The 26,237-nt window shown below is 49.3% G+C and overlaps 1 protein-coding gene across 8 annotated transcripts in view; it reads left to right on the top strand.

The window, feature by feature from the left end:
• ARHGEF15 (Rho guanine nucleotide exchange factor 15) overlaps nt 1–26,237 on the top strand; it is a 592,319-nt gene that overhangs the window by 541,849 nt on the left and 24,233 nt on the right. For all 8 annotated transcript variants that reach the window (XM_069646189.1, XM_069646186.1, XM_069646177.1 and 5 more), the window contains 5 exons: nt 18,077–18,206; nt 18,767–18,841; nt 22,001–22,093; nt 23,457–23,611; nt 24,368–24,532. In XM_069646189.1, the coding sequence (XP_069502290.1) occupies nt 18,077–18,206; nt 18,767–18,841; nt 22,001–22,093; nt 23,457–23,611; nt 24,368–24,532 (618 nt within the window). The remainder of the gene's footprint in view (nt 1–18,076; nt 18,207–18,766; nt 18,842–22,000; nt 22,094–23,456; nt 23,612–24,367; nt 24,533–26,237) is intronic.

Here is a 26,237-nt window from a genome sequence, read left to right as displayed (position 1 = left end):
AGGGCCCGCCTTAACCTAATTCATACAGGCAAGATCCTAAGTATTCGAGGGCAAAGCCAGAATATCATCATTTTGTAAAATTTGTGCAACTCAAAATAAGCAAAATCTGCGTCATTTACTCATAGAATGCAAAGGAACTTGGGAGACTAGAATTCTCTATTTTGGGAAATGTGTACATAATATGGACTGCCTGCTGTCCGAACTTTTGGAATCGCTTGATCTCTGGGCATAACACCGCCCTGACGATTGCAGTGGGTCAAGACCTTTAAAAACTTGGCATGACCCATTCAAGCGTAGGGCAGACCGGGACCAGTGCCTCTCCAGTCATTACGGCTTTATATAACAGTAGAAACCAATAACGTAATTTGGTTTGCAGGTTTCTGGGGAAATGAGGGTTTCTTATTTTTTTCTATTTTTCATATCTTTTTTTTATTTTATCTTTTCGATTTTCTTTTTAGCCTTCTATTCTATTGCTTTCTTTTTGTTAGGCATGTTTTCCATTTTTGATGAAATGATTTGTTAGATAACTGTATTTTTACTGTGGTAAATAGACAAAATTGCTGGTTTTTATATTTTGTAAAGATCAATTTGATCCAAACAAATAAAAAAATGAAAAGAATTCTACACTGAAAAGATCTTCCCCTCTCTACGGTGACAGGCTAATGCACTACTTAAAAGTGCTATTCCGTACCTTTCCACCTGTATGGAGCCTAAACCTGGTCCTGGCAGGGCTTATGAAGCCTCCGTTCAAGCCTTTGTCTGCAACACACATCAAATTTCTCACGTGGAAGGTGGCTTTCTTAGTTGCCATTACGTCATCTAGATGCGTTTTCGGAACTGCAAGCTTTGGTTGTGGACCCTCCGTATCTACGGTTCATGAAAGACAAGGTGATGCTTTCCACTAATCCTCATTTCATTCCAAATGATCCATCAGAGTTTCATAAAAATGCGACCATAAATCGGGCCACATTCTTTCAAAATGCCACTGCGCCAGCAGAGAAAGCCCTGCACTCTCTGGGTGTGAAAAAGCTATTTAAATATTATCTAGACCGGACAAAATCTTTCAGATGAACTAAGCAGCTGTTTGTTGCCTTTAGTCCATCCAACAAGGGAAAATCCATATCAAAACAGGGCCTCTCGGGATGGGCTTAATCTATAACCTCGTTCTGCCACTCGAAGGCCGTTGGCAACGGCGCCCAGAGCGCACTCCACAAGAGCCACGGCCGCTCTCTGGTCTAAAGTACCCATCAGAGACATTTGCCAGACAGCAACATGGGCAGTGCCCCACACATTTACCAGGCATTACTGCTTACACCAGCAACACGCTGAGGATGTGCAGATGGGGCAAGCAGTCCTTTAACGGCTATTCCAGTGAGCTAAGCCCTGCAGCTTCCGGGGTTGTTTCTTTTCTCTAATTGCGTATGTATTCTTCTCGCATTAACGCAGAAAATTGGAAAGTGTCTAATCTGTGTGTGCCTGGTTTATCACCTCCTAACACGTATACTGCTATAAAATCTATTCACAGCATGTGAATCCATGAAAGATCCGATGCTGGAGAAGGGAGTCATTTCTTAGCTGTAACTCCATTTCTACAGCGTTAGTATCTTTCATGGATTCACATGCACCCTCCAGCCATCTCCCTACAGGCAAACCACCAGGGGATATCCTCCAGCTGCAGTGGTAAGAATCTGAGGGGAAGCTGCTGGGGCGGAGCTATACTCACATCCCATTGGTGGGGACCAAAAGCACACACGACGACGTTGATGGGACACTCAAGATTTTTCCATCGGAGCATTACTAAGTCAAAGTCACCGTGGATTCCATGACGGGGAATATTCACAGCATGTGAGTCCATGAAAGTTACCAACGCTGGAGAAATGGAGTAAAGGGTAAGAAACTACTCTTTCCACGTATTTATATTTACCAAGCCAAAAAGTGTTTAGGTAGAATGCAAAATTTTCCTCATATTATATATGAAGCATGCAAGTGAGCAATGAATATTTACCAAGGATGTGACCAGAGAGGTTGTCATCTTGGAGACTGGAGGGGATATCAAATGCAAATGAATGGGCCCCACACTTAATTCGCTGCACTGCTTTCCTCCTACGTTTCACACAACCCATGGCTTCTCCAAAGATGTTGAGAAAGAAACCTCTATTGTACCCTTGTGTTTGTGGGACCTAGAGTTCCACAGCATCATGAAGCTTGTTACTGAATTTGTTTGTTTGAAGGGTGCCCGCTTTTGATACCCATAAAAATGTCTTTGTAGCACCAGGTGACCCTCCATGAACAGTCTGCTTGTGTCCATGAAGTTTCCGGTTTCATTTGGCTACCATTTGGTATCTTGCATTTGCTCGTATTTTGTATGTTATATGGAAATCGACCATCTGTGTGGGAGCCTCCCTTGTTGTGATTTATTGTCAAAACCAATCGGCTGTCCATATTTTGTCAAGGATCACGAAATCAGCATTGCTTGGGCCAGAAACCATTACTGAAGACCAAGGCCCCTGGCGTTTACGGCTACGTCAACCCGTCTTTCTTCCGCATCTTAACTGTACGCTTCACCATTGCCCGCTTCTTAGGCTTGTCTGTGGAGTAGCGTGCTATGCCCCAGGCAAACTACCCAGACCAGACCTTATCTGCATGGAGGGCTCGAGTGGTTGCTCAGCAACTTTGGCAGTTTGGTGCTTTATTTTCCTGGGCTTCTCCATACTCTGAAGCCGGGTCAAACTCCAGTGTATTAATTCCGTGACTGCCAAGCCTGAGCCAAGAATGGCCTAGTCCAGAACAGACTGTGGATGAAGGTGAAGGCTGTTGGTAGCAGAAGATAAAGGAATGGAGTCCTCAAACCCTTGCAATACAACCGAAATCGCCTGGCACCTGGATGTCATGTAATGCTAGCCTTTATTGTAGCTCACAGTGAGAGTAGGGTGCCTTACTGAGGAGTGGTTCTATCAGAGCATATATACTTGCCCATCTGGAGTGAGAAAAATGACCATGCGCTCCTTGGGCAGCCTGTGATCATTAATGGGGAAGCATGTGTAGGGCTGTACGACGGGCACAGGGAGAGGAAAGCAAGCTATGGTCAAAAAAATGAACTTGGAAAACCAATCCTTTGAAAATGTACTTTATCCGCTGCAAACAATAATGTGGTGTTAGATTAAAGGCATGGTCTAGTAAAAAATTGTATTAAAAAAAATAGATAGGCAACATAAAAAAATACTAGCATTCTCTTTTTTAAAACTTCCTATGTAAAATTTTGAGCTATTCAAGCTCAAAATTCGCTAAAGCAAGCACATGGGCGCATCCATTTTGTGAAATGGATGCCCTCCTGTGCTGGCTTTTGCTTTTGCCGCACTAATGAAGGAAAAGCCAGCCAGCTGTAGTAAACAAAAGCTACCGCTGGGTGGCTTTCCCTTCATTAGTGCTGTATGCGGAGGACGGGGACCGGAGACCAGAGCAGGAAAGCTGCAGCTGAATCTCGGTAAGTGCTATTTATTTTTTTTAAAAATAAGCACTAGCTGGGGTTTTTTTCTAAGTTTTCCGGGCTGGAGGAGCCCGGAAAACTTAGAAATAAAACCGCAGCTTTAAAAAAGTATTTATGTTTGCGGTCGCTTTTGAAGCGTCCGCAAACATAAATACAACGTTATTGTGTTGGAAAACGCTGCGGTTTTTCTTTCCAAGTTTCTCAGGCTCCTCTGGCTCGGAGGAGCCTGAGAAACTTGGAAAGAAAAACTGCAGCGTTTTCCAACACAACTGCGTTGTTTCTTCCTGAATCTGCTTTCCCATTTGGGGCTCTCGGGCTCCCCATGGGAAAGCAGATTCAGGCAGAAACAACGCAGCATTGCGGAAAACAACCGCGTTGGTTCTGCCTGAATCTGCTTTCCCATTTGGGGCTCTCGGCTCCATCTTTACTAGACTATGCCTTTAAGAGCCATTCTAACACCATTGCGTAAATAATTGGCGCAGAAGAAAGCCACAACACTCATCTCCTTAACTGGCAAGTTATACTTGGTTTTTACAATGTTCCAGTGCTTAACACCTGTACAAGGTTCTAAGCTTCTATTTCCAAAAGAAACGTTTCCCCCACATTTCATTCCACTCAATTCCTTTTTGACTAAGAACATTCAAGCTCACGACTTCATATGCACAAGTTCAAGTCCTTCTATCCTGTTTCCTCATTCTTTTGGATTTCTTCTTCTCGCCTGCCGTCTGAAGGAGAGGGCAATGCCATGCCGGTGATCTGCCCCAAGTTGCGCGAAGGGGAACTGCTGCTTGTCTCCCAAGTGCCTGTACACTGGTGACTAGGACTTTTTGCGCATCAGACTAAAACAGTTGCGTAGTTGCCACTTTCCAGCCCTGCATATTGATGGGGATTTCTTCCAACAGATTTTCATTACAAATCCATTTTATTTTGGTTTCAAATTGACTTGTTTCATTTCAGATCTATTTCTAAAATGTATTTCTCCAGCTTGGGGTCTGGCATGGATTCACATGCTCATGAATATTCCCCGTCGTTAGGCCGGGAATCTTTGGTAAAGAAAAAATCAGTTTCGTTTCTGATCTGTCTTTCTCAGTAGTAACCAATCACTGGTCTCTGGGTCATACTGCCCCCAGCCAATGGCTGCCCTCTCCCTATGCCCTGCCTCTGGCAGCCATCTTCAGATTTTTACTGCACGCTCAAGTGTTGGGAGTCCTCGCGTTTAGCTCTCGAGCTTTTGCTGCGTTTTCGCGCTTTTTCAAAGAGAATTTCTCATTTTTCGGTCAAATAGAGCCTCAAGCTCCACCGTCTCTACATCCGATTAACGAGGATCCGTGTCGGATCTTTCTACGCCCCTCAAGGGTGAAGATTTCGTCGAGTTACGCTTCTTGGAGGATTCCAGAAGTTTCTGCGGCCTACCCGAACATGGCCCAGGAGAAAGGAAGCTCGACGCCCGGAAAGCTGTTCAGGGTTTGCCCTGGATGCCAGCTGCAGAATGTTTTGTTCAAGGAGGACGAGCACTCGCAATCCCTCTACTGCCTTCATGAGGACAAAACGCACGTGGAGAAGGACTGTGCGTTTTGCAGGAACATGTCGGAACGGACCATCAGGCACCGACGCCTTCGTCTCTCCAACTGGCTGGAAGGAAAGAGCCCGTCAGGTGAGAAGAAGTCCAAGCGGTCTTTTAAGTCCTGTGAGGGCGCCCCGGCAACGGGGGCCCAACAGAAGGCAAAGCACCGCGAGACCGCGGGCACTGGGAGCACCGAACGGTCGGGCTCTTCGGCTGCCAGGTAGGGCGCGCCTTCCCCGGCACCATCAACCATGAGCCAACGCTCTGGTTCGGGAAAGAGGAAATCCGAGAACCCGGGTAAGCTTCTGGGGAGGCCCCAGTCAATCTCGAAGGATTCTGCTGAGGGGGGAGGGTCACCACCTCTCTCCCCCAAGGTGAAGGCCTAAAGCACGCCCAAGGTGGTGAAGGCCTTGATTCACCCGGCCAAGGCCACTATCGAGGAAGTCACGGCGGCCCTGGCGCAGCCTGTGGAGGCTACACCAGTGGAGGCGACCTCGGGGCCCAGAGTCTCCCTGCCTCCGCGGATGGAAGCCTCTTTCAGACCCATCGAAAAGACCCCCGTGAAGCCCCCGGCGGAAAAAGAGGGGGGGTGGCGGTGGCCATTGTGGACACGGACACAGCATCCGAGGAGGAGCTGGTAGAAGTCTTAGAAGGCCTTGACGAGGGCGTTGAAGAGGCCCGTCCCCACAGGAGGGATCCCGACGAAGGTGACGACGAGAGTTACGGTGGCACCGGCGAGGGTCCTAGTCACCCGTCGCTTCCGGAGCCGCAGGATAACTTGGCGGCCATTTTGTTGGCAATACAATCCATATGTTCGGAGATAAGGATGAGATTGCCCTCACCACTGACGGAGGATCCGGAACCAGGCTCGACGGAGGAGCCAGAGCCGGACCCAGGCCCGGTGAGAAGCCCCCCGAACAAGAGAAGACAGATCCATCCAGCCCTGCCTTTTCAGCCCTCGCGGCCTGCTCAGCCTTTACCCACAACCCCCGTCCCTGGGGATGACACGGGAAAGGACACGGCCACTACGGGTACCGACGACGGCGGTGACGACGGGACGAAGCTCCCATTGCCAGCCCAGGCCTCCCCACCCGACGAGATCGGATCTTTCCATGCAATGATCGCCAGGGCATCCAAGTTTTTTCAGCTCTGCCCCGAAGAGAAGAAGGAAGGTTTCCTTTACCAACGGCGCAATGCCAAGAGGAAGACAGTCCTCGCCGTGCCTCTACTAGCAAGCAAGATTGAACCGACAGCGGTGTTGGGCCCCCACCGAAGCACCCCGGTGGGAGGCCGGATGGCGAAGTTCGTCAGCGTTTTGGAGTCCATCTCCACCGACCGTTGGGTGCTGGATGCCCTGGCCCAGGGGCACGCCCTCGAATTTCTAAAGTGCCCCCGCATTCCACCCGTGGCCAGGAAGGAAAATCACGTCCCTCAACTGCTTTTGGAGGTAAGGGCAATGCTCAAAAAAGGTGCCATCGAGCTCGTCCCGAAGAGGCTGTGGGGCTCCGGAGTATACTCATGGTACTTCCTTGTGAAAAAGAAGACGGGAGGATGGCGCACCATCCTGGACCTGCGACGACTGAACAAGTACATCAAGGCACAGAAGTTCCGGATGATCACCCTCCAGTACGTGCTGGGACAACTGGAGGAGGGCGATTTCCTGTCGTCGTTGGATTTGGAGGATGCGTACTTCCACATCCCCATTCTGAAAGGACACCGAAAGTTCCTCAGGTTCGTGGTCCAAGGACGGCACTACCAGTTCAAGGCCCTCCCGTTCGGATTGAAATCGGCACCCAGGGTGTTCAAGTGCCTTGCACCAGTGGCAGCGCAGCTGCGCCTGCCGGGGATCCACATCTACCCCTACCTGGACGACTGGCTCATCCGAGCAAGGACAAGGGAGCTTGCTGTAGATCACACAGCAAAGACCGTCCAGCTGCTCACGGACCTGGGATTCTCCATCAACTTTCCCAAATCCCACCTGGTCCCGTCGCAAGTCGCACTGTTTCTGGGAGCCAAGCTCGACACAGTGGCACGTCTGGCCTCGCCGTCGGAGGAAAGGACGAAGGCCATCCTGGGCAAGGTGCAGCGTCTGCTGGCCACGGACGTGGCTAGGGTGAGGCCCATCCTCGGGATGATGTCCTTCTGCATATATCTTGTGCGCCTGTGCAGGCTTTGGATGCGCCCTCTGCAAGTGTTCCTCGACGCCCGCTGGATCCAAGCAACAGGCAGCTTCGAGGACAGGATCCCGCTCAACGAGACCTTCCGACGAACGATCCGGTGGTGGGGCACCCGCGCTAATCTGACGGCGGGCACAGACTTTCAGACCCCATCCCACCAGATGACAGTGACGACAGATGCCTCCCTGGAAGGGTGGGGAGCGCACACCGGAGAACTTCACGCGAGAGGCCTTTGGCTCCCGGAGGAGAAGAAGCTCCACATCAACATCCTGGAGCTCCATGCAGTGTTCTGGGCCCTCAGGTCCTTTCTCCCGTCCCTCAAGGGCAAGGTGGTGAGAATATTCACCGACAACACCACCACAATGTTCTACATCCGGAAGCAGGGAGGAACCAGATCCCCAGCCCTCTCCAAGGAAGCCCAGGATCTGTGGCATTGGGCTGTCGCCCAAGGGATGTTTCTGGTGCCCTTTCATCTGGCAGGGATAAAGAACACCATCGCCGACTCACTCAGCAGGGAGCTGCGCTCGTGCCACGAGTGGGAACTACGTCAGGATCAAGTGGATCGACTCTTTCGACAATGGGGAAAACCGCAGATCGACCTGTTCGCGACGGCGACGAACTCCAAGTGCCAGAGGTTCGCCAGCAGGTTTCGCCAGCCGAGGAACATGGGCGATGCCTTCTTGTTCCCCTGGGACGGCCTGTTCCTATATGCGTTCCCTCCGTTGCCGTTGCTCCGACTCGTCAACCAGCTCAAGAGGTCCGGTGCAGGATGATCCTCGTCGCACTGGCGTGGCCGAGGCAGATCTGGTTCCTGGACCTTCTGGACTTGTCAGCGTCCCCACCAGTCAAGCTGCCGATGGACACGGATCTTCTCTCCAGAGAAGGAGGTGCCGTTCTTCATCACGACCCAGAGTAGCTGAACTTGCAGGCCTGGCTCCTGCAGCGCTAGTTTGGAGGGTACGATATCCCGGCTGACTGCAGAGAGGTCCTTGCAAAGGCCAGGGCGTCCTCAACTCTCAAGTGCTACGGACATAGGTGGAAGAGGTTTTCTGTCTGGTGCCGTGCACAGAAGATTAACCCTCTACGGATTACGGCCCCTCAAGTGCTGCCGTACCTACTGTCGCTGGCAAAGGCTGGACTGGCTCCCGCCTCCATCAAGATGCATCTGGCTGCGATCTCCCGGTACACCAGAACCACAGGACGGGCGTCCTTGTGGTCCCATCGCCTGGTGAAGGAATTTATGAAGGGACTATTCCGATAGTTCCCGCGGGTGAAGGCCATCGCCCCGGCGTGGGAACTCAACCTGGTGCTGACCTGGCTCATGGGGGCGCCATTCGAGCCCCTGCATTCGGCAACGGTGAAGTTCCTGTCGTGGAAGACTGCGTTTCTTGTGTCCATCACCTCCGCACAGCGAGTGGGAGAGATCCAGGCCCTATCCTGCAAGCCTCCATACTTCACTTTTCACGACACAAGGGTGGTGCTGAGGATGCACCCCTCTTTTATGCCCAAGGTGCCGTCGGACTTCCACCTCAACAAGCCCTTGGTGTTACCTGTTTTCTTCCCGTCGCCTTCGTCAGGAGAGGACTCTGCACTCGCTGGATGTGGCTAGAGCACTGAAGTTCTACGTGGACCGCACAAAGAGTTTTTGGAAGACATCACAGCTATTGTGAACTTTGGACCTGTGAACCAAGGGAAGACTCTCTCGAAGGCTTCCATTTCCAGATGGCTCTCCGGCTGCATCACGCACTGTCATCGGACCGTTGCCTGGCCGTCCGAGAGCCCATTCGACCAGAGCTATCGCTGCTAACACGGCGTTCTTGTCTGGTGTGCCCCTGCTGGACATCTGCAGGGCTGCTACGTGGAGGTCGATGCACATCTTCACGAGATTCTACTGCGTCGACCGGGATTCCAGGGAGGACTCCAGGGTCGGCCAAGCAGTGCTGCGCAACCTGTTCACCTAAGGTGAGCCTGGTGAGGAAGTAACAATTGCTTAATGTTGAGTTTTGATGTAATGCTTAATGTTGAGCCTTTGCCACCTCCCGTGGTTGTGCATGTGTGTACTGCTATGTATTCTTATATTCATGAGCATGTGAATCCATGCCAGACCCCATGCTGGAGAAGGAACAAGTTACTTACCTGTAACTGTTGTTTTCCAGCATGGGTCTGGCATGGATTCACATGTGAACCCTCCCTCCTACCCCTCTGCGGCTCTTCACTTGGTCATACTGCCACTTTGCGTGCTACCAAATCTGAAGATGGCTGCCAGAGGCGGGGCTTAGGGAGAGGGCAGTCATTGGCTGGGTGCAGTATGACCCAGAGACCAGTGATTGGTTACTACTAAGAAAGACCGATCAGAAACAAAACTGATACTGATTTTTTCTTTACCGAGAATTCCCGTCCTGACGACGGGGAATATTCATGAGCATGTGAATCCATGCCAGACCCCATGCTGGAGAACAGTTACAGGTAAGTAACTTGTTCCTTGATTACATATGTTCAGGGTGAAATTGCTTCGTGGAAATAAGCATCTTTCACCTATGGCGAAATGCAATACATGAAACACTGGCAGGAGCCCCCTACTATGGCAAGAAATGGGCATAGATTCCGTTTTTGGTAAACCGCTTACATAGTCCTTTGATGGACAATTGGGCTAATGGACCACCCCACTGTGCCTTGGCACTTGGTCACCCAGACCAATCTACCTTTCAGGGATGTGATGTATCAGCTTAGTGCCCTGTGTCTGCCCTCCTCCTGGAGCGCGATTGGTTATTTTGAAGGGCTCTTAAGAGTCAGATGTTCTATTCAGCCCTGGGCTGCAAGAAAGCAATTACAGTTAACTCGCAACAGGTGATGCACCTACGTGCCTTGGCTCACGTTCGGTTTGCATCCCTGCTGTTACCATGGTGAACTGTGTTGCCATGGAAACTGAGGCACTTTAGGAAAAGATAATTTAGCAGTGAAGATACAAACACAAGTGAAATTCGAGACAAGCTGTTACATGAACAGATGAGTCAAAGCGCTTGTTGGTGCCATCATTTGTTTTTGGCATGTGCTTCAGTAATTTTTCTGGAAGGTCCGGGCGCACGGATCGGCGGGATCAAGGGAAATGGGATTGCGCACAGGGACATCTTTTACGAGCGAGCTATCATAATTTAGGCGTACTATATAGATTTAAATAAACTGGATTGCAAACAGCAGGCTATTCCTTTTCCACCAACAGAATCTAGCTAATGCGGCCCCATGTCCTTCAATGTACCAAAAGCGATCGAGCGGCTCCTGCGAGCTGCAGCAAGCAGTACATGGACGCTGTGCCAGCAGAGCAACCATCTGAAGGTGGGCATGCCCAAGTCTGAAGATTTGCGTCAGGTCTGCCCATTTCCCAACCTGTTGCAGCGCTCGGACGGCCTCCCAGGTTTCTGCTTTGCTTGAGGAGCTAACACGGCCATTTTGTGAGCCTGCGGCCCTTTGAAGTACGATTTCTTCGCTGCGCATCAGTCTCTATATGGCATGCATTGCACGCGTTGCCCTTTGCTGAAGAGCTGCCAATGCACCCCTTCCCTTCTTTCTGAACACAGTCCCTATCCAGCATTTACATACTAATTGCAGAAATCACCTTGCTCATAGAGAAGGGGGGCATCTCTTTTAAATGAGATTACATTCAAAACGTTTCCAGCAACATCCGATACTGGGAGCGTCATATATTGTCCCCAAATGTTTCATAGTCATGGCCAGCCAGTTTCCATTCCAGCCCACGCATTATCCGCAGCCCAGCTGCAAACCCCGCTTCCGGATCTGCTTGTTCACGAATAGCATGGTAAGCCTTAATGAAATGAAATTCCTCCTTATGCTACCATATCCGTTTAGAATGGTGCCATCGGAGTCCGATCATCAACCAGGCTCGCCTGATTCTAGCAAGCCTGCAGTAACGCGGGTGGCTAGTCCCACAACTCTTAGAATTAGTGCCAAAACAGGAAGTAATATTCGTGCACTATTGGACAACATGGTATTGGGAAATGGCTGGTCTGAAGATTTACTGGAGCTTTGCCCAACTGAGGGAGACCAATTAATAAAGGTTAGCAAGACTCGAATATCAAAGCTTGAGCCTAGTCTGTCGATCTTTTCTTTTGGGATAGAAGTGTCCCCTGCAAAGCCTCCAGGATGTCTTTATTGAAGGCCTTTGTACATGACGGCATCAGCACTAGTTTTTTTAATTAACTAAGACACTGGAAATGTTTTAAACAGAAGAAAATGCCTTAACGCACATAGCATGAAGGATAGCTGGTTAAAAAGAGACTAGTCTTCTAAAATATGCTAGATAGAAGGATAATCTACCTCGCAGAGGAGCTAAATTAAAGCAGGAAAAGGGAAGCACTTGGGCGTCCGAAAGCCTGAAACCTGTGGCATTTGGAGAAATGGGGTGGTTTAGAGACCAGGTTTCCTATAAGCTGGCGCATGGCTATTCCTACACTCCTGGAAAGCTGCATCATTGTTTGGAGGTGGCCATCGAGCTCACCTGTTGTGAATGGCCGAGGCAGACCTGCTGCCTGGCATAGTTGCCACAGCAGCTTTGGATTTGAATCTGTTCCCTGCTGTAGTTATTTCATAAGGCATCTTCAAGACCGTGTCAATATGCATGGACTTGTATTCATTATGAAGGGTTTTTTTACACAGCGCTCTGGCGAGTGGTGTGGAACCATCTATTCCAAGGGTACACAGAGGTCCAGACCAAACTCTCCTTTAGAGGGAGCTCGGACTTCAGTCAAAGGAAGGCTGCCAGAAGGGCGCCATTGCTCCCGACAGGACGCGCACACGAAGACGCCACACACACTCTTTATTATATGGTTGCACATACATGCGTTGCGATGCACTGGAGCAGTGTATATTGAAAACAGTAAAGGGCCTAGGTAGTCCTGGCTCCGGGAGTAAACTCTGTGCTTTAGAAGACTAACTGGTGTGGAAGAAAGGGGAACTGTGGACATCAATCAAAACACGATTGCAGTCCTATTCAGGAGCCAACATGGCAACGCACAAACAGCCGATGTAATCCCCACAACCACTAGTACAAATACTGGCAGGCACGCACATGTAGGTCAGTACAGTACCTAGAGGAAATAAAGGCGGACACGGCTTTCCCAACAACTCTCGAAAGGGCCGCCCACATTTAGAATACGGTTGGACTGGATAATAGCCAGGCAACCGCAGTGCAATGATTTAATGCATTTAAAATTTCAGCAAGTCAGGGGTAATGACTGAAATTCCTTTCTTTAGTAGGAAACTCCAATGACCCAAGTGAATCCATGAAGAATTCAATGGTTCACTTCTTTGTAACTTTTGTTGGAGTTTTGAAGTTGGAGAAAGTTCCCCATAGGATTAAAGGAGAGAGCTGTCATTATAGGGGAAAGGCAAGTAAATACTTGTTCTAACCCCAGAGGAAATCCTCATTCAAGAGTTCCAGGGCCAGGTTCCAGGCCCAGCCAGTCCGACGGTTGTAAGCCGAGCAGGATTCAGGCCAATGTATTGCAATGGCGAAATGTGGTGGAAAGGGACATGCAAAACTCCAACATTCCAGGATCCAGGGGATCCCTGGGTGGGAAATCTGACAAATCCAGTACCCCAGGGGCAAGTGCTCACTGAGCCAAATGCAGAGGACTTGGTGTAGAAATGGTGAAACAAACCGGTGACTGCACAGCTTCTTCCTCAGGTCAAGAGTCGGGAACCGGTACCCAGGGGGTTACATCTGGTCCAGCAACATCCCAGGCGACCTAAAAGAAGTCTGCTTTCCCAGGGGGATGACTACGCAGCCGGAGTGGCGGCAATGATGTGGAAAGCTCCTGGGTGACAGAGAACCCGGCCCAAGATGTTCCGGCTATCTCAAAGGTCAAAACAAGGCAGCTATCCAGCAGAAAGGGGTTGCAGTGGTGGAGGCAACTCAAGACGGCCCAGAAAGGTGCAGAGGCAGAGTTGTGGCGTACCAGCACTCTTCTGGACAGCGGAGACGCACTACTTCGAGCCACGTAGTCCTTTGGGGTAGCACGGCGAGGCAACGCGAGAACGGCCCAGAAAGTCGCCGCTCAGGAAATCCAGCCTAGCTTGCACAGGGAACTGGAAGGATGACTAGGAACGGCCCAGCAATGGTGTCCTGCAGCCAAAAGAAGAAAATCTAAAGGACCGAGGCAGTAGGGCCAGACACGGCCCTCGAAAATCATCATTCCTTCTGGTGGCAAACTCTTCCATTTTAGGAAAGAATCGACTGCAATTGGGAACGCACAGGTATTCACGTTCACCAGGCAGACGCACAAAGGTTTTGGGTGTCAGCCAGACTAGCTGGCCTGAAATCCCGCCACTCTGCTCCACGCACACTGGATGCGGACCAGCCCAAGCCAGTCTAAACCACTCTACAGGGCACCGGGCTGGGCAGAGTGAGACCATGCTTCCACAGTGCCATATCAGGGTCACACTGACTGGTTGCCACAGAAAAATTGATGGCTACAAAGAAATAGCTGGCATGATGACTCCATAAAATACATCGGTAGCCCGATGGCTACCATACTGGTGCATTGGTCTACTTAAAATCTCAACCAGGCTGCCCCACTGGTGAAGCCAAATCTGAATTACAACGGTCACCCGCCTACCCTCTAAAACAAAGGTAGGGTAATACAATCACCCTGGTGCCAAAATGGGGTGTTTATACATCAGCACAGTCATAGGAGCCATGTGGGGGTTACCATGGGTCGGCATATCAACTTCAGAAGAAGTCTCGCTGGCCACAAAAATAAAGTTAAAAATCCCCGATAAACAAGTGGGGGGAAAAGCTCAAGATTTTAGGGGTCCTGTAAAAAGGACAATAGAACATCACATAATTCAACTCTGCCCTAGCTATAACTGAGGTGAGAGAAAGCTCCAAAAATAGGGGTGGTCCCTAGTCCATTCTTTGAGAAGGTTAAATGCAGTTTGCACATTCTCTGATTTTTCTAGATAACATTCAGGGGGTACATCCCCAAAGTGCTCGGAGGCTTATGTTATAAATGTGGCCCACCTTTAAAACGAGAGAAACGATTTTATCAACCGCATAAGAAAACTTGTATTCCAACTTTGTAGTGCCAAACGTGCTAGGCAGGGAACCCTCCTTGCCCACCCTCGCGGGTGTTGAATTTGCCGTCCGTGCTCTTGGTGACAGCAGTTAAGCATCACCAACGCAGGAAGCGAGTCATTTGAACGTTTAGTAACCCAGTGGTGCTAACCCCGTGATGCTGGTTTGTACCCAAATGTAAGACACATTGGCAGCCTCTCAGGACATTTTGGCAAAACCTGTCTGAAATGGGTTTCGTTTTTTTGTTTGTTTTGAAGGTAGGTAAAACTTTATAGTGAGTGGGCAGGTAAGCAGACTTTGACAGAATTCCCAAGTCTGTAGTTTCAGGACATTTTTCTTCAGTTGGTGCTGCGAGAGGGTTTACTGTGATTTTATTACAAAAAATATCGACCTGCCTTTTACATTTCCCATTGTAAAAATACATTTTTCGGGGAGGTCCCTCCAAAGCCCTCGTATCACACCCCGCCCCCCTCCCCCTTACCTCTCCTACTCCTCAACTCTTCAAGTCTCCCTTCTCTTTATCCCAATTTTAACCTAAATCTGTTTTTGTTTTTTTGAAAAAAAATGTATTTACACCTACAACATTACGCCATCATTACACTTTCTTGCCTTTATTTCGATTACTTTTTCTGCCGGTCAGTATTTTTTACCCACTCTATTTATTCTAGCAATATTTTTTCATCTTTGTAAATTTAGTGGTTTTTGTTTCCTGCAATATTATCACTCGATATCCTGCAAGGGTACTGGTAGAGTTATTCGCAGTAAACCAATGGATAGGTCTCCCTTGCAATAAACCAGGGAGATGGGCAAAACGCTGATTGGCTGAGGAAATGGCCTTGACGTCCTATCATCCCTGCCTCCCCAATCACTGTCATCGCTGGATTGCATATCTGCATGCATCCAGTGCTGGTCATTGGGCCGGCTCTCGGCGGATCCGAGATCTGGCACAGAGATCCAGCCAGAGTCAGCCGCCGAAGCCCATGAACTGCTGGAATAGTGTTTTTTAAAAAAAAAACACGTGTGACGGCTTTTTTACTGTGGCTTTGGCACTGGTGAGTAATGAACAATGCTCGCTACATGTACAACTGATTGTACATGTAGCGAGCATTGTGCATTACACACCAGTGCCAAAGCCGTGGTAAAAGGCAATGCGGCCGTCATGGGCATGTTCTTCTTCTTGGGGATAGATTTTTATCCATCAGCTGTGATTTTTGGATACCGAGGCTTGAGCCTCATTACTCCATCTTCTCGGGTTGAGTACGTAGTCGTGGGTTGGTATTCATCTTGGTCTGTGTGGTCTTGTCACAGTAGAGCTGGTTTCACAGGGTCTTCGCAGTGATGGGCCGCGGGTAGCGGTCGAAGGGGTTTCCAGTGGTGGCAGTGAGTCTTCTGATCAGAGGGTTCGGGTTCTGATCCAGTCCTTGGCAGAAGTTCTTACTCAGCTTCGCTAGATGTTCATCCAACAGCTCGATTTCCAGGTCTCTGTGAAGGTCTGCTATCCTTGTGAAGATTGGAGCTCCAGACAATATCCGCAGGGCCTTGTTCTGGACTATCTGAAGATTCTTCCGGTGTCGCTCATGGCAGGTCATCCATGCTGGGGAGGCATACGTCAGGGTTGGTCTGATGATCGCCTTGTAGGCGTTGATCTTTGTCCGGAGGGGCATGGACTTGCTCTTCAGGAGTGGGTACCGCGCTGCCGTCTTTCCTGTTGCCTTCTGCTGAGTATTCTCGATGTGGCTTTCCCAGTTGAGTTTGCTGTCCCATTTGATGGTCTCCCCATTGAGGCTGATGTGTTGATGCTCCTTAATCTTCTTTCTGGTGAACAGCGTTGCGGTTGTCTTGCTGGTGTTGAGTTCTATCCGCCAGTCGCTGTACCACTTTGCGATCGTATCTAATGAAGCTTGCAGGTTCTTTGCCACTTCCTTTTCACTGAATGACTGGGAGATGACTGCAACATAGTCTGCATACAGCGCCAGGTCCGTCTTGTGGAGATCTGTCGGGATGTCCTTGGTGAAGAGGTTGAACAGGAAGGGTCCGAGGTTCGATCCCTGCGGCATGCCTGCCTGCTCGGATGGGATGTGATGAGGACATCTCAGACCGCATGGCGACATGGAAGGTACGGCGTCCCAGGTAGCTTGCAGGCTTACCGTTGCAGGCGTTTTTTAATATGTATTCCAGACCACGCCCCCTGGGATGGATTTCAGATTGCTCAAAGGACAACTCTTTTCTTTGGTGTTAATGGTGCAGCTGGGCTGACAGTGGGCGCTATTTTGGAAATAGTAGCGGTTTTTCTTCCACACAGTCCCGCCAGGTGGCTCGCGAAACATCAAAGAGGCGGTACAGCGCTTTTTCCCCCAACTACGTCACAAGTTTCCATGCTTTAGGAGGGCGAGTAGCCCAGATGAGCAAACCCTTGCTGTGTGGGCTGCACAGACTGGCACTAATGCGGGGCTCTGGATCGCAATGCTTGGTGGTAACGTCCTGTGAGATACTGTGCATACGCTGCACGTGACCCTCAAACCCTGGTGATTGGGGGAGGGGGGTTACTTAGGAGGTAGGGATGGCATTGGTGCTCTGAGACCCCCTGTATACCCCACCCAGTGCCGGAGACTGCAGCCTCCACCCCTAGTGTTCGGCCCAGCCTCTCGCATGTGACCGCCTGTGTTTGGGGTATTAAGCAGCCGTTTAATTGTGGCCAGTTTGTTTTCTTCTGTTGGGTCAGTTATGAAATGCAAGTAGGTGGTCCTTTTTAATATTTTTGCGAGGTTGTTGTGAACGTTGCGATGATGATCGTGCAGAGAGAGTGGAGGGCTCGCTTCACTGAGCTGTGTGTAAACTGCAGTCACAGGTTCGAATCCTAGCAGGACGGACTCAGCCCTTTATCCTTCCGAGGTCTTTTGCAACCACGATCTAAAAACATGAGCATATGAAAACACGGTATCCAATGATTTTACCGAATACATTAGAGAATGTTTTTTTACCGAAAACATGAACAGAAAAAATACTGACATTTGGTAAAAGGGTGTGGGTGGTCGGATAAGGGGTGAAAATGATGATGTTGGGGTGGGCCTAGGCTTATAGGAAAACCGAGGATATCGGGAGGGTCCACCTCCCACCGCAAAAATAGGTATTTTGTTGCTTTGGGTACGGTTACAAAGTGTTCTCTGTAATGGAATTCAATAAAATCACATAGATCCTGAATGTTGTATCGATTTTTTTGGTGTTTTGGCATTTTTTTACAATTAAGGCGGGGAGTGTGGGGTCTGCGGCGGTCCTATCCCGCCCGCCCCTTGCTTACATTTCGAAGGACAAAAATGAAATTAGATTTGAAAAAAATCCGCCTTTTGAGCCTCAGGGTTTTCTCGCTCTTTTAGCATATATCCTGTGGGCTGGAAGTGGCATTGGAGCAAGGTTTGTCGTCTTCTGGAAAGCTTGCATTAGATCAAATTTCAAGTGTATGTCCCACTTTTCATTAACCTGCACCTGTACTATAAAGTGTATGTTCCAAGATGTACTTGCTGTAGTTCTGCTATGTAGGAGTATGTGAGATATAAATGTACCTGTGTACCACCTGCATAAATCATGTATGGTTTAATACTATTTCATTAGATAAATAATGCCATATGGCACTGACAATTTAAAATATGTTGCTGGAAAGCGATATACAAATGTGATATCAAATGAATGTAAATGATTAAATTGTTTGGAAAAAAACCAATGAAACAATTGCTGCTTTTAACGACTGCGCTCTCCGCCAGGGAGCGGAATGTGCAGTTCGCCACCGTGATCGCCCGCCTGCAGGAGCTGCCGCAGTGCCAGCGTCTCCCCTTCATGTCGTTCCTGCTGCTTCCATTCCAGCGGATCACGCGCATCAAAATGCTCATCGAGGTATTGGGCGCATCACCATGTGAACCTGAACTGGCCCGCCATTTACAGCGGGAGGGGTCTAAGGGGGGGGGGGGGGGCAGGGGACTTATCAGCTGGCCAGCCGTCAACATAGGCCAGCGACTTGAGCCCCTGCTATAGCGATCTGTGTACACCCTGCAGGTCACTAGTCTGAATCTAGGCTTGTTACACTCTGCATGTCATCCTTCAGAGGCTGATGTCATCCTTCAGAGGTTGATGACACGAGTACATTCAATTGAGTAATAACGCCTATTTTTAAGCCGTTGCAGATAAAATAGTGTCAAAATGGAGAACCAAGGATACAAGCCGTGTTCTCCTCGTTTTATAACTGGCAATTTTTAAAGTAGACCAAACGTCCTCCCATCCCCAGTACGGTACAGAGAGTACTCCTAACTACTGTGTTTTCAACATTCTTTGTTGCAGTAATTTACTTAATTAACCCACACTCCTAAACTATTTTATCCCTCTTTTACTCTTGTATATTCTTACGTGGGGCAATTTTCCAAATATCTAAAATGTGTGTTTTTTGTTTGTGGAAACAGAACATACTCAAGAGGTCCGAGGAGGGGTCCATCCGGGAGCAGAATGCCTTGAAAGCGCTGGAGTCTGTATCGAAGGTGAGACCCGTTAGGAGCCAGAAATCCTGAGCTGTGTGCGGGTGAGAACTAATTGTGAGATTTGTGGCCAAGAGAAACGGGGACCAGTGACTGATCTGAGATTGGCAAACACACAGAGTCCATTACTACACAAATGCACGTGATACGGAGAGAATTGGATTCGATGATTGGGGCCGTGTTATGAGTTGAGGAATAGAAGATAACTCTGGTAATCACTGCATTCTAGCGAGAGCTCAGAATATGAGTTGGAGCAGGAGTCTGCAGCCTTTAGTTCTCCGGGTATTTTGGACTACAACCCCCATCAGCCTTAGCCAGTCTAGTCAATGGTGAGGGATCATGGGAGTCGTCCAAAACATCAGGAGCGCCACAGGTTGCATACTCAATGAGTTATCGAAACAACAGTTTGTGTTAGTGGTGAGTGTCTTTTGTTGGACTAAGCCCCGTTATTTATGTCTAAAATAGTCAGAGGTAGGGTAGATGGAATAAACTCTGGGATTTAGGAGTGGAAGAAACTGAAGCTATGGTTGGTGAATAGAGGCCGTTAACTCTAGGGGGTTGGTGCAAACGCAGCAGGCTTATCAAAAGATGTGCTCAAAGATCAGTGCCAGTGTTTAGGTGAAACTCTGGGCATTATTGAATGAGGATTTCAAAGATAAATGTGTGAAATTAGAATGCACGCCAGGATGCATGAGAGCGAGAAGCTGGGGACAAAGGGCTGTGACTTGCTTCTGAGGTTTGCGTAAACTTTGGAGTTATCAATTTATAACAAGGGAGCGAGGATGGCTGATCATTGCCTGGGGTTAATGGCAAGATTTGACCTCATCCCTCTTAAGGCATATACTGTGTTTGGGGGCAGTGGTTAGAAAGCATGCCTCAGATTGCTGACTTGAGCCTGGATAGTCCCCTAGATGTGTGTCCATTTGGGGCTTTGAGCCAACAGGTCGCTCAATAAACTGTATAAAATGAGTATTTGTAGTCCTCCAGTTCACTCGTGGTTGGCCACATGGGTAAATGATCAGGCATCCTCTCTAAACCCTGGTCTGCTCACAGCAAGGATGTACTTCCCATTTAGACGTGTCCCTTGAGAACTGAATGTACTATGTCTCCACGGAGGCCAGAGGAATGGAAAGTTGGCCAATGAAGAAGCTCCCATTGCCTGCTGGGGGTAAGAGGGACGCTTGAAAGGTGGGCAGTGATGAAGCTCCCGTTGCATGCTGGGTGTAAGAGGGACGCTTGAAAGGTGGGCAGTGATGAAACATCCGTTGCATGCTTGGGTGTAAGAGGGATGCTTGAAAGGTGGGCAGTGATGAAGCATCCGTTGCATGCTGGGTGCAAGAGGGACGCTTGAAAGGTGGGCAATGATTAAGCATCCGTTGCATGCTGGGTGTAAGAGGGACGCTTGAAAGGTGGGCAATGATGAAGCTCCCGTTGCACGCTGGGTGTAAGAGGGACGCTTGAAAGGTGGGCAATGATGAAGCATCCGTTACACGCTGGGTGTAAGAGGGACGCTTGAAAGGTGGGCAGTGATGAAGCATCCGTTACACGCTGGGTGTAAGAAGGACGCTTGAAAGGTGGGCAATGATGAAGCATCCGTTGCATGCTGGATGTAAGAGGGACGCTTGAATGGTGGGCAATGTTGAAGCATCCGTTGCATGCTGGATGTAAGAGGGACGCTTGAAAGGTGGGCAATGATGAAGCTCCCGTTGCATGCTGGATGTAAGAGGGACGCTTGAATGGTGGGCAATGATGAAGCATCCATTGCATGCTGGGTGCAAGAGGGACGCTTGAAAGGTGGGCAATGATAAAGCTCCCGTTGCATGCTGGGTTTAAGAGGCACGCTTGTGTGCTTCACCATTGTATTCTGAGATGAACCTTTGTGTAATCGCCTGCAACCCATCGGAATCCCGTCTAAAGAATTTACATCTGAGGTGCATTCCCATTGAACTCTGGCAGAAACATTGATTCGATGGTATGGACTGTCATTGGGCGCTTGTGTATCCTTTGTGCACCTCTTAGCCAAACAGTATGCCAGGGGTATGCTGCATGCCTTTTGGGTAACTGGGCTCTAGAGTTAACCTGTGGAAATGTGTCTCATTTGAGATCACTGCTCAAGAAAATGTTCCTGTGATAGGTTGTACCTCTGTGGGGCTCTTAGCTCAAGCGTTGGCCAACAGTAGTGTGCATTTCCATTGGGCTGTTGGCTCACGTGTTCGCCAGCAGTAGTGTGGTTCTCTGTGGGGCTCTTGATGCAAGTGTGGACAATTTATAATGTGCTTCTCCATTTGAGCTCCTTGCTCAAGAACCGACGAGCGAAGCATGCATCTCTGTTGGGCTATTTGCTCAAGAGTTGACCCAGGTATTCTGCACTACAGTTGGGCTCTTGAATCAAGACTTTGTGAGCAGTAGTGTGCATTTCCTTGGTGCTCTTGCTACAAGAGTTGACCAACGGTTGTGTGTATCCTCGTTGGGTCCTTGGCTGAAGAATTGATGCCAAATGTTTCCATCTACATCGAGCTCTTGGCCCAAGTGTTGACCAGAAGTCGTCTCCATCTTCTTTGGGCTGTTGACCCATGTGTTGACCAATAGTATTCATCTCTGTTGGGCTCATGGCTCAAGAGTGAGTATGCATCTCCATTGGGGCTTGGTTCAAATGTTGACCAACGGTAGTAATTCGGTTGGGCTCTTGGAGCAGGAGTTCAGGAGCCGTAGTGTGCATCTCCGTTGGGCTTTTGGCTGTAGAGTTGACCAGAAGTAGTACCCATCTCGGTTGGGCTCCTGGGTCTAGAGTTGGACAGCAGTAGTGGGTATGTCCGTGGGGCTCTTAGTATGCACACCCGTTGGTCCTTGGCCAAAGAGTTGGCCACCATTGGTACGGCTAAAGCTGGGCTTTTGGATCACGAGTTGCCCCGCGACGGGATGCCTTTTGTGGACCACTTGGTGTATGCCCAGGGGATCCTGGGCTGGGTATTGGGAAGGAATGTGTGACATGTTGGGTGATCGCAGCTCCGCCACGGGAGATCCCCAGGTATAGGGACGAGGTGGGGGATGGTCGGGTGGATGCATGGGGGGGGCAACACTTGGTGAAGGATCACTTTCCACCGGCATGACGTCTCGGCCAAGGTCGCCTGTGGTCATGCTTGTCCCTCTGCCCTCCCCTAGATTATCGAGGAGTGCAACAGCGAGGTGGGGCGCATGAAGCAGATGGAGGAACTGATCCTCATCACCAAGACCATCGAGTTCGACAAGACCAAGGTAGGTGGGAGATGCTCGACGCCGGCCTTGCTCCATCTGCGCTTCGGCCACAATCCCGCCTTTCCAGACATTCTAAATGCACAGCAAAACATGCATGAAAGCAGCCACTTCACTGATGATTGCATTATACACCACAAACTGGCATTCTTAAGAATACATGTCGCTCCATAAAAATCAGTGTTCCGTTTTTGCTGGAATTTCTTAAAACCTTTTAAGGACGAGCAACATTTGTAAAGCAGAACATGGAAATTATTAACATTTTTATATGAGGGTGAATAAGACGGAATAGAGCTGAAAGTGCTTGCTTACTGCAGCGAATGTATCTCGCACCCACCTCTAGGAACTTAAGGACTGACGTTGCTGGGGATTTGTCGCCCTCTAGTGTCCTTTTTGAAGAATGACTTACAATGGTGGTTATATTGCTTCAGCATCCCTTCCCGGTACCCCTTGAACAAAGTACAGAACTGCTCAATCCTACCGAGGACCCTCCCTCTCCCCCCCCCCCCCCCTGCCCCCCACACATAAACACACACGCGCTGGGCAGAACACGGCTGTGATCTTTGGCTGTTAGTATCAGAGAGGGTCCCACTAATAAAAGGGCTCCAGAACGGGGATATTTAAGTGGGTGTCATTCACCTATTTTTACTTTGCTTATTGTTTTTAGCTTTTTTCTCTCTGTGGGAATTAAAACAATGGAATTATTTATATTCCGTTTTTATGAAAAAAATAAAATAACCTTGCGCCCAGGCAGCCAAACATTTAGATTCGTGGTTGTTGGTTCCTCTGACAGTCTACCAAGTGCTTTTGTTGGCATATGCGTTTCGTTGGATTTTGAGGTATGTTTATCTGCATGGCTAAAGGATCAAAGTCAGTTCGTAATAAAGTAGTCGTGGGGTAACTACAGGAGCCTGGAACATCTCCAGAGCAGCGCTGCGCTGTAGTGACGCAGAGGCCAGCTGGGGTGGCCTCTGGCTCTAGAGTGACCCGGAACGAGTGGCACGAGCTGACCCGCAGCAGTGACCCGCGGGGCTACCTTCGAGGAGCTCCTTGGGACTGTGGCCACACCTGTGTTTTTGTAAGCACCTCACACTGTGTTAGCCCTGGCATTCGCGTGCTGCGCTGTCCCATGTACACGCTTTGCCCACGTGCAGTGGCTGGTCTTGGTGGTACATGGCGTCGAGTGCAATATAGCAGGAGATGCATACCCCCAGCATCTCGGAGTGGCATTGAGCCCCAGAAATCGACTTCCCGGATTTCACTGCGAGCTGTGGGCGTGGGAGGTCGTGGCCCGTGGTGCCTGGCTAGGATTCTGCCAGTGCGGTGCTCGGTGGCATGTTTTGACATTCAGCACTCTCTCTTTCAGGCTGTGCCCATCATCTCGCAGGCGCGCTACCTGGAGAAGCAGGGGGAGCTGTCCGAGTATATCCAGAAGGGCAGCCTCTTCAGCATCAAGCCCAAGTTCACGCCCGTCTACTTCTTCCTCTTCAACGACTTCCTGCTGATCACCCACAGAAAGAGGTAGGTGGCCCCAGCAGGGCGCGATGTGCCAACCGCACCCCGGCCGCCGCCGCCGCAGGTGAGCGCGCGCATGCACTTTGCAAGTGCGCTGTGTAATGCGCACGGGCAGACATGAGACGCAGCCAGTACTGCGGCAGGCAGGCAGGCCAAGGCTGAAGGGGCCCGCCAGTCTCTGCTTGTGATGGTTTCCTGTGCTGGCTGCGCTCTAAGCCACTGCCTGGCGGGACCCAATTCAGCGCATAGCTTGGTATGCTGGTGGGCAGTGGAGTACACTATGCCACAGAAGGCAGAGAGTATTAAGATGGGTGACACTCGCAAACAGGCAGCTTAATTTGGTCCTGTCTTTGGTGGCACAGTTCAGACACCCTTTTAGCAATGGTTTGCGCAGATCCACAGGCTAAATTTACCAGGGCAAGGGAGAGGAGAAGGTGTCCTGCTATGCAACTATGAGAAAATGGGTCCACTGCTGGAAAGGAAGCAAGTGGGCAGACGGATCAGATGGGACATGTGGAGAGGTCTCGTTGGGACTTGCCTCTGAATTGTTAATAGGGGCAAAGGGGTGTACTGTTAGTCACATGTCTGGGCATTAGGCTGTCATTCAGCTGCCCAAACCGAATTTCCAGATTTCCCTGGGAAATCTCAAACTGCAGGGCCCACGGAGTGGCCATTTTCTTCGAGACGGCGCTAAGTAAATGGATATTGTGTGATACGAGCGACCCACTGATGCTTGCTTCCTTCTTTCTTTCTTTCCCATAGCTCAGAAAGGCACGTGGTGGTAGACTATGCCCACCGCTCTCTGGTGCAGGTCCAGGACTGCGTGGATTCTGCGTACGGGTCCACGATGGAGAACGGCTTCTTCTTGACACTGCTAGAGAACCATCAAGGGAAGACGTGTGACCGACTCTTCAAGGCTCCGACTCAGTGAGTTTTGATGCAGGGGGTGTTATTTGGAAAAGCGTGCAAGCTCACAGGGGATGGCATTGTATCCGTGAACGCTGCACTATGTATGGACTCCAATGGCTGCCCACTTCAGACTGCAGGTGTAGAGCTACTAGCTGATGTCACCTACAGACACTTAGCAGTGCCATCAGGCCCCAGAGTAGAACCAAGGTGACTCGTCAGACTACCCAGAGAGCTGCAGAGGCTTCTACAAGATGGCGGAGGACCGCAAACACTGACTGTGAAAGGAGAACCTAGTGGCTTCAATTTATATCGTTAAACATGGTTGTTAGTAAAGCAGAGTTCTCTCCTGTGGGCAAACACTTGTTTACATGTTTATATATTTACTTAAATTGTGCCAATGTGCTGCATTTCAGGCAAAGCGTGCTGCACTGGACTACTAGAAACATGCAGAGCTCGGAGAGTACAGTTGCAGCAAACAATAGGTGCATCGTTATTGAAGGATTGCAAGCAGCACTGTGAGCTGCAGCCGGAGAAAATGTTGCTACGTGACCCTACATATCCACCCATTATTAGGTTAATCCATTGATCATTTCAGCTGTGGCCTCCAACGCTGCACATTTCATTGCTTCTTGACCCAGTGGGAACACATTAAAATCCTCGCCAAATACACACCAGTCTCCACAATTAGCAAAATAATTTAAAATAAGTCTTTAACACTTTACCAAAGGACAGGATAAGGCAAGTCCTTGGATGTCTACATTCAAGGCATCCCATAGAGGAGTCTGTACCCCACACAGTACACTGTGGGACTGTCGGCAGATGTTGGCTCAATGAACGAATGCACAGAGATGGTATACGTAGGCCAAACTTTAAAGCATGGTAGGCTGGTATCAAACTTACCTTGCAAGCAAATGTACACCTTAGTGCTACACGCTCTTCTAGGAACTCCAGCCATTGCTAGGCCGGAAACTAACCTAGCCCACAAGAAAGATCAGAAGACAGTTCACCTCCAGATGTGCCCCAGGGATACTGGAACACCACCCCAGTGACCATTGAGACAGCTCCAACACTCCTGCCTTTTAGGAGAGAACTGAAAACCCTGCTCTTTAGGGAATTCCTAGCTGTGATTTGGGCTTCTTTATCCCCGGTTCTGTCATCTCTCCGGACCCATTGTAAACTGCCCTCCTATTACTTGAACTCTTGTAAAACTCTTGGTTGCTTGCGAGCGAAGTTTGCACTATATATAACTCTTTAAAAAGGTAAGGCAAAGCTCTCTAAATGCCACCTACAATGAATTCGGATCCATCTGAGTGTCTGTTGCAATAGAGCTTAGCTTTCCTGGAGTTATTCCAAAGATGTCAGGGTACGGTTATAGGTCAAAGTTGCAAATGCTCGAATGCCAAAAGGATCGAGTCAATTGCACCGAAAAAAGGGTCGAAAATATATATATATATATATATATATATATATATATATATATATATATATATAATTTTTATTTTTTGGTGGGGGGGGGGTCGGCCCCCCCCCCTCAAAACACCATTTTTCTTGTAAAAAACACTTTTGTTATTTATACAAAAGCCAAAAAAAATATACATGTAAAAAAAAAAATTCGACCCTTTTTGTTTTCGGGCCTATTGACTCGATCCTTTTGGCATTTGAGCGTTTGCATTCGAAACTTTAACTGGACACCGTCCGGGAACCACCACATTCTGGACTTTCT

The sequence above is a fragment of the Ambystoma mexicanum genome, chromosome 1p (genome assembly GCF_040938575.1).
Source record: "Ambystoma mexicanum isolate Mex_15411 chromosome 1p, UKY_AmexF1_1, whole genome shotgun sequence".
NCBI classification, from domain to species: domain Eukaryota; kingdom Metazoa; phylum Chordata; class Amphibia; order Caudata; family Ambystomatidae; genus Ambystoma; species Ambystoma mexicanum.
This window is presented reverse-complemented; position numbering and strand designations above follow the sequence as displayed.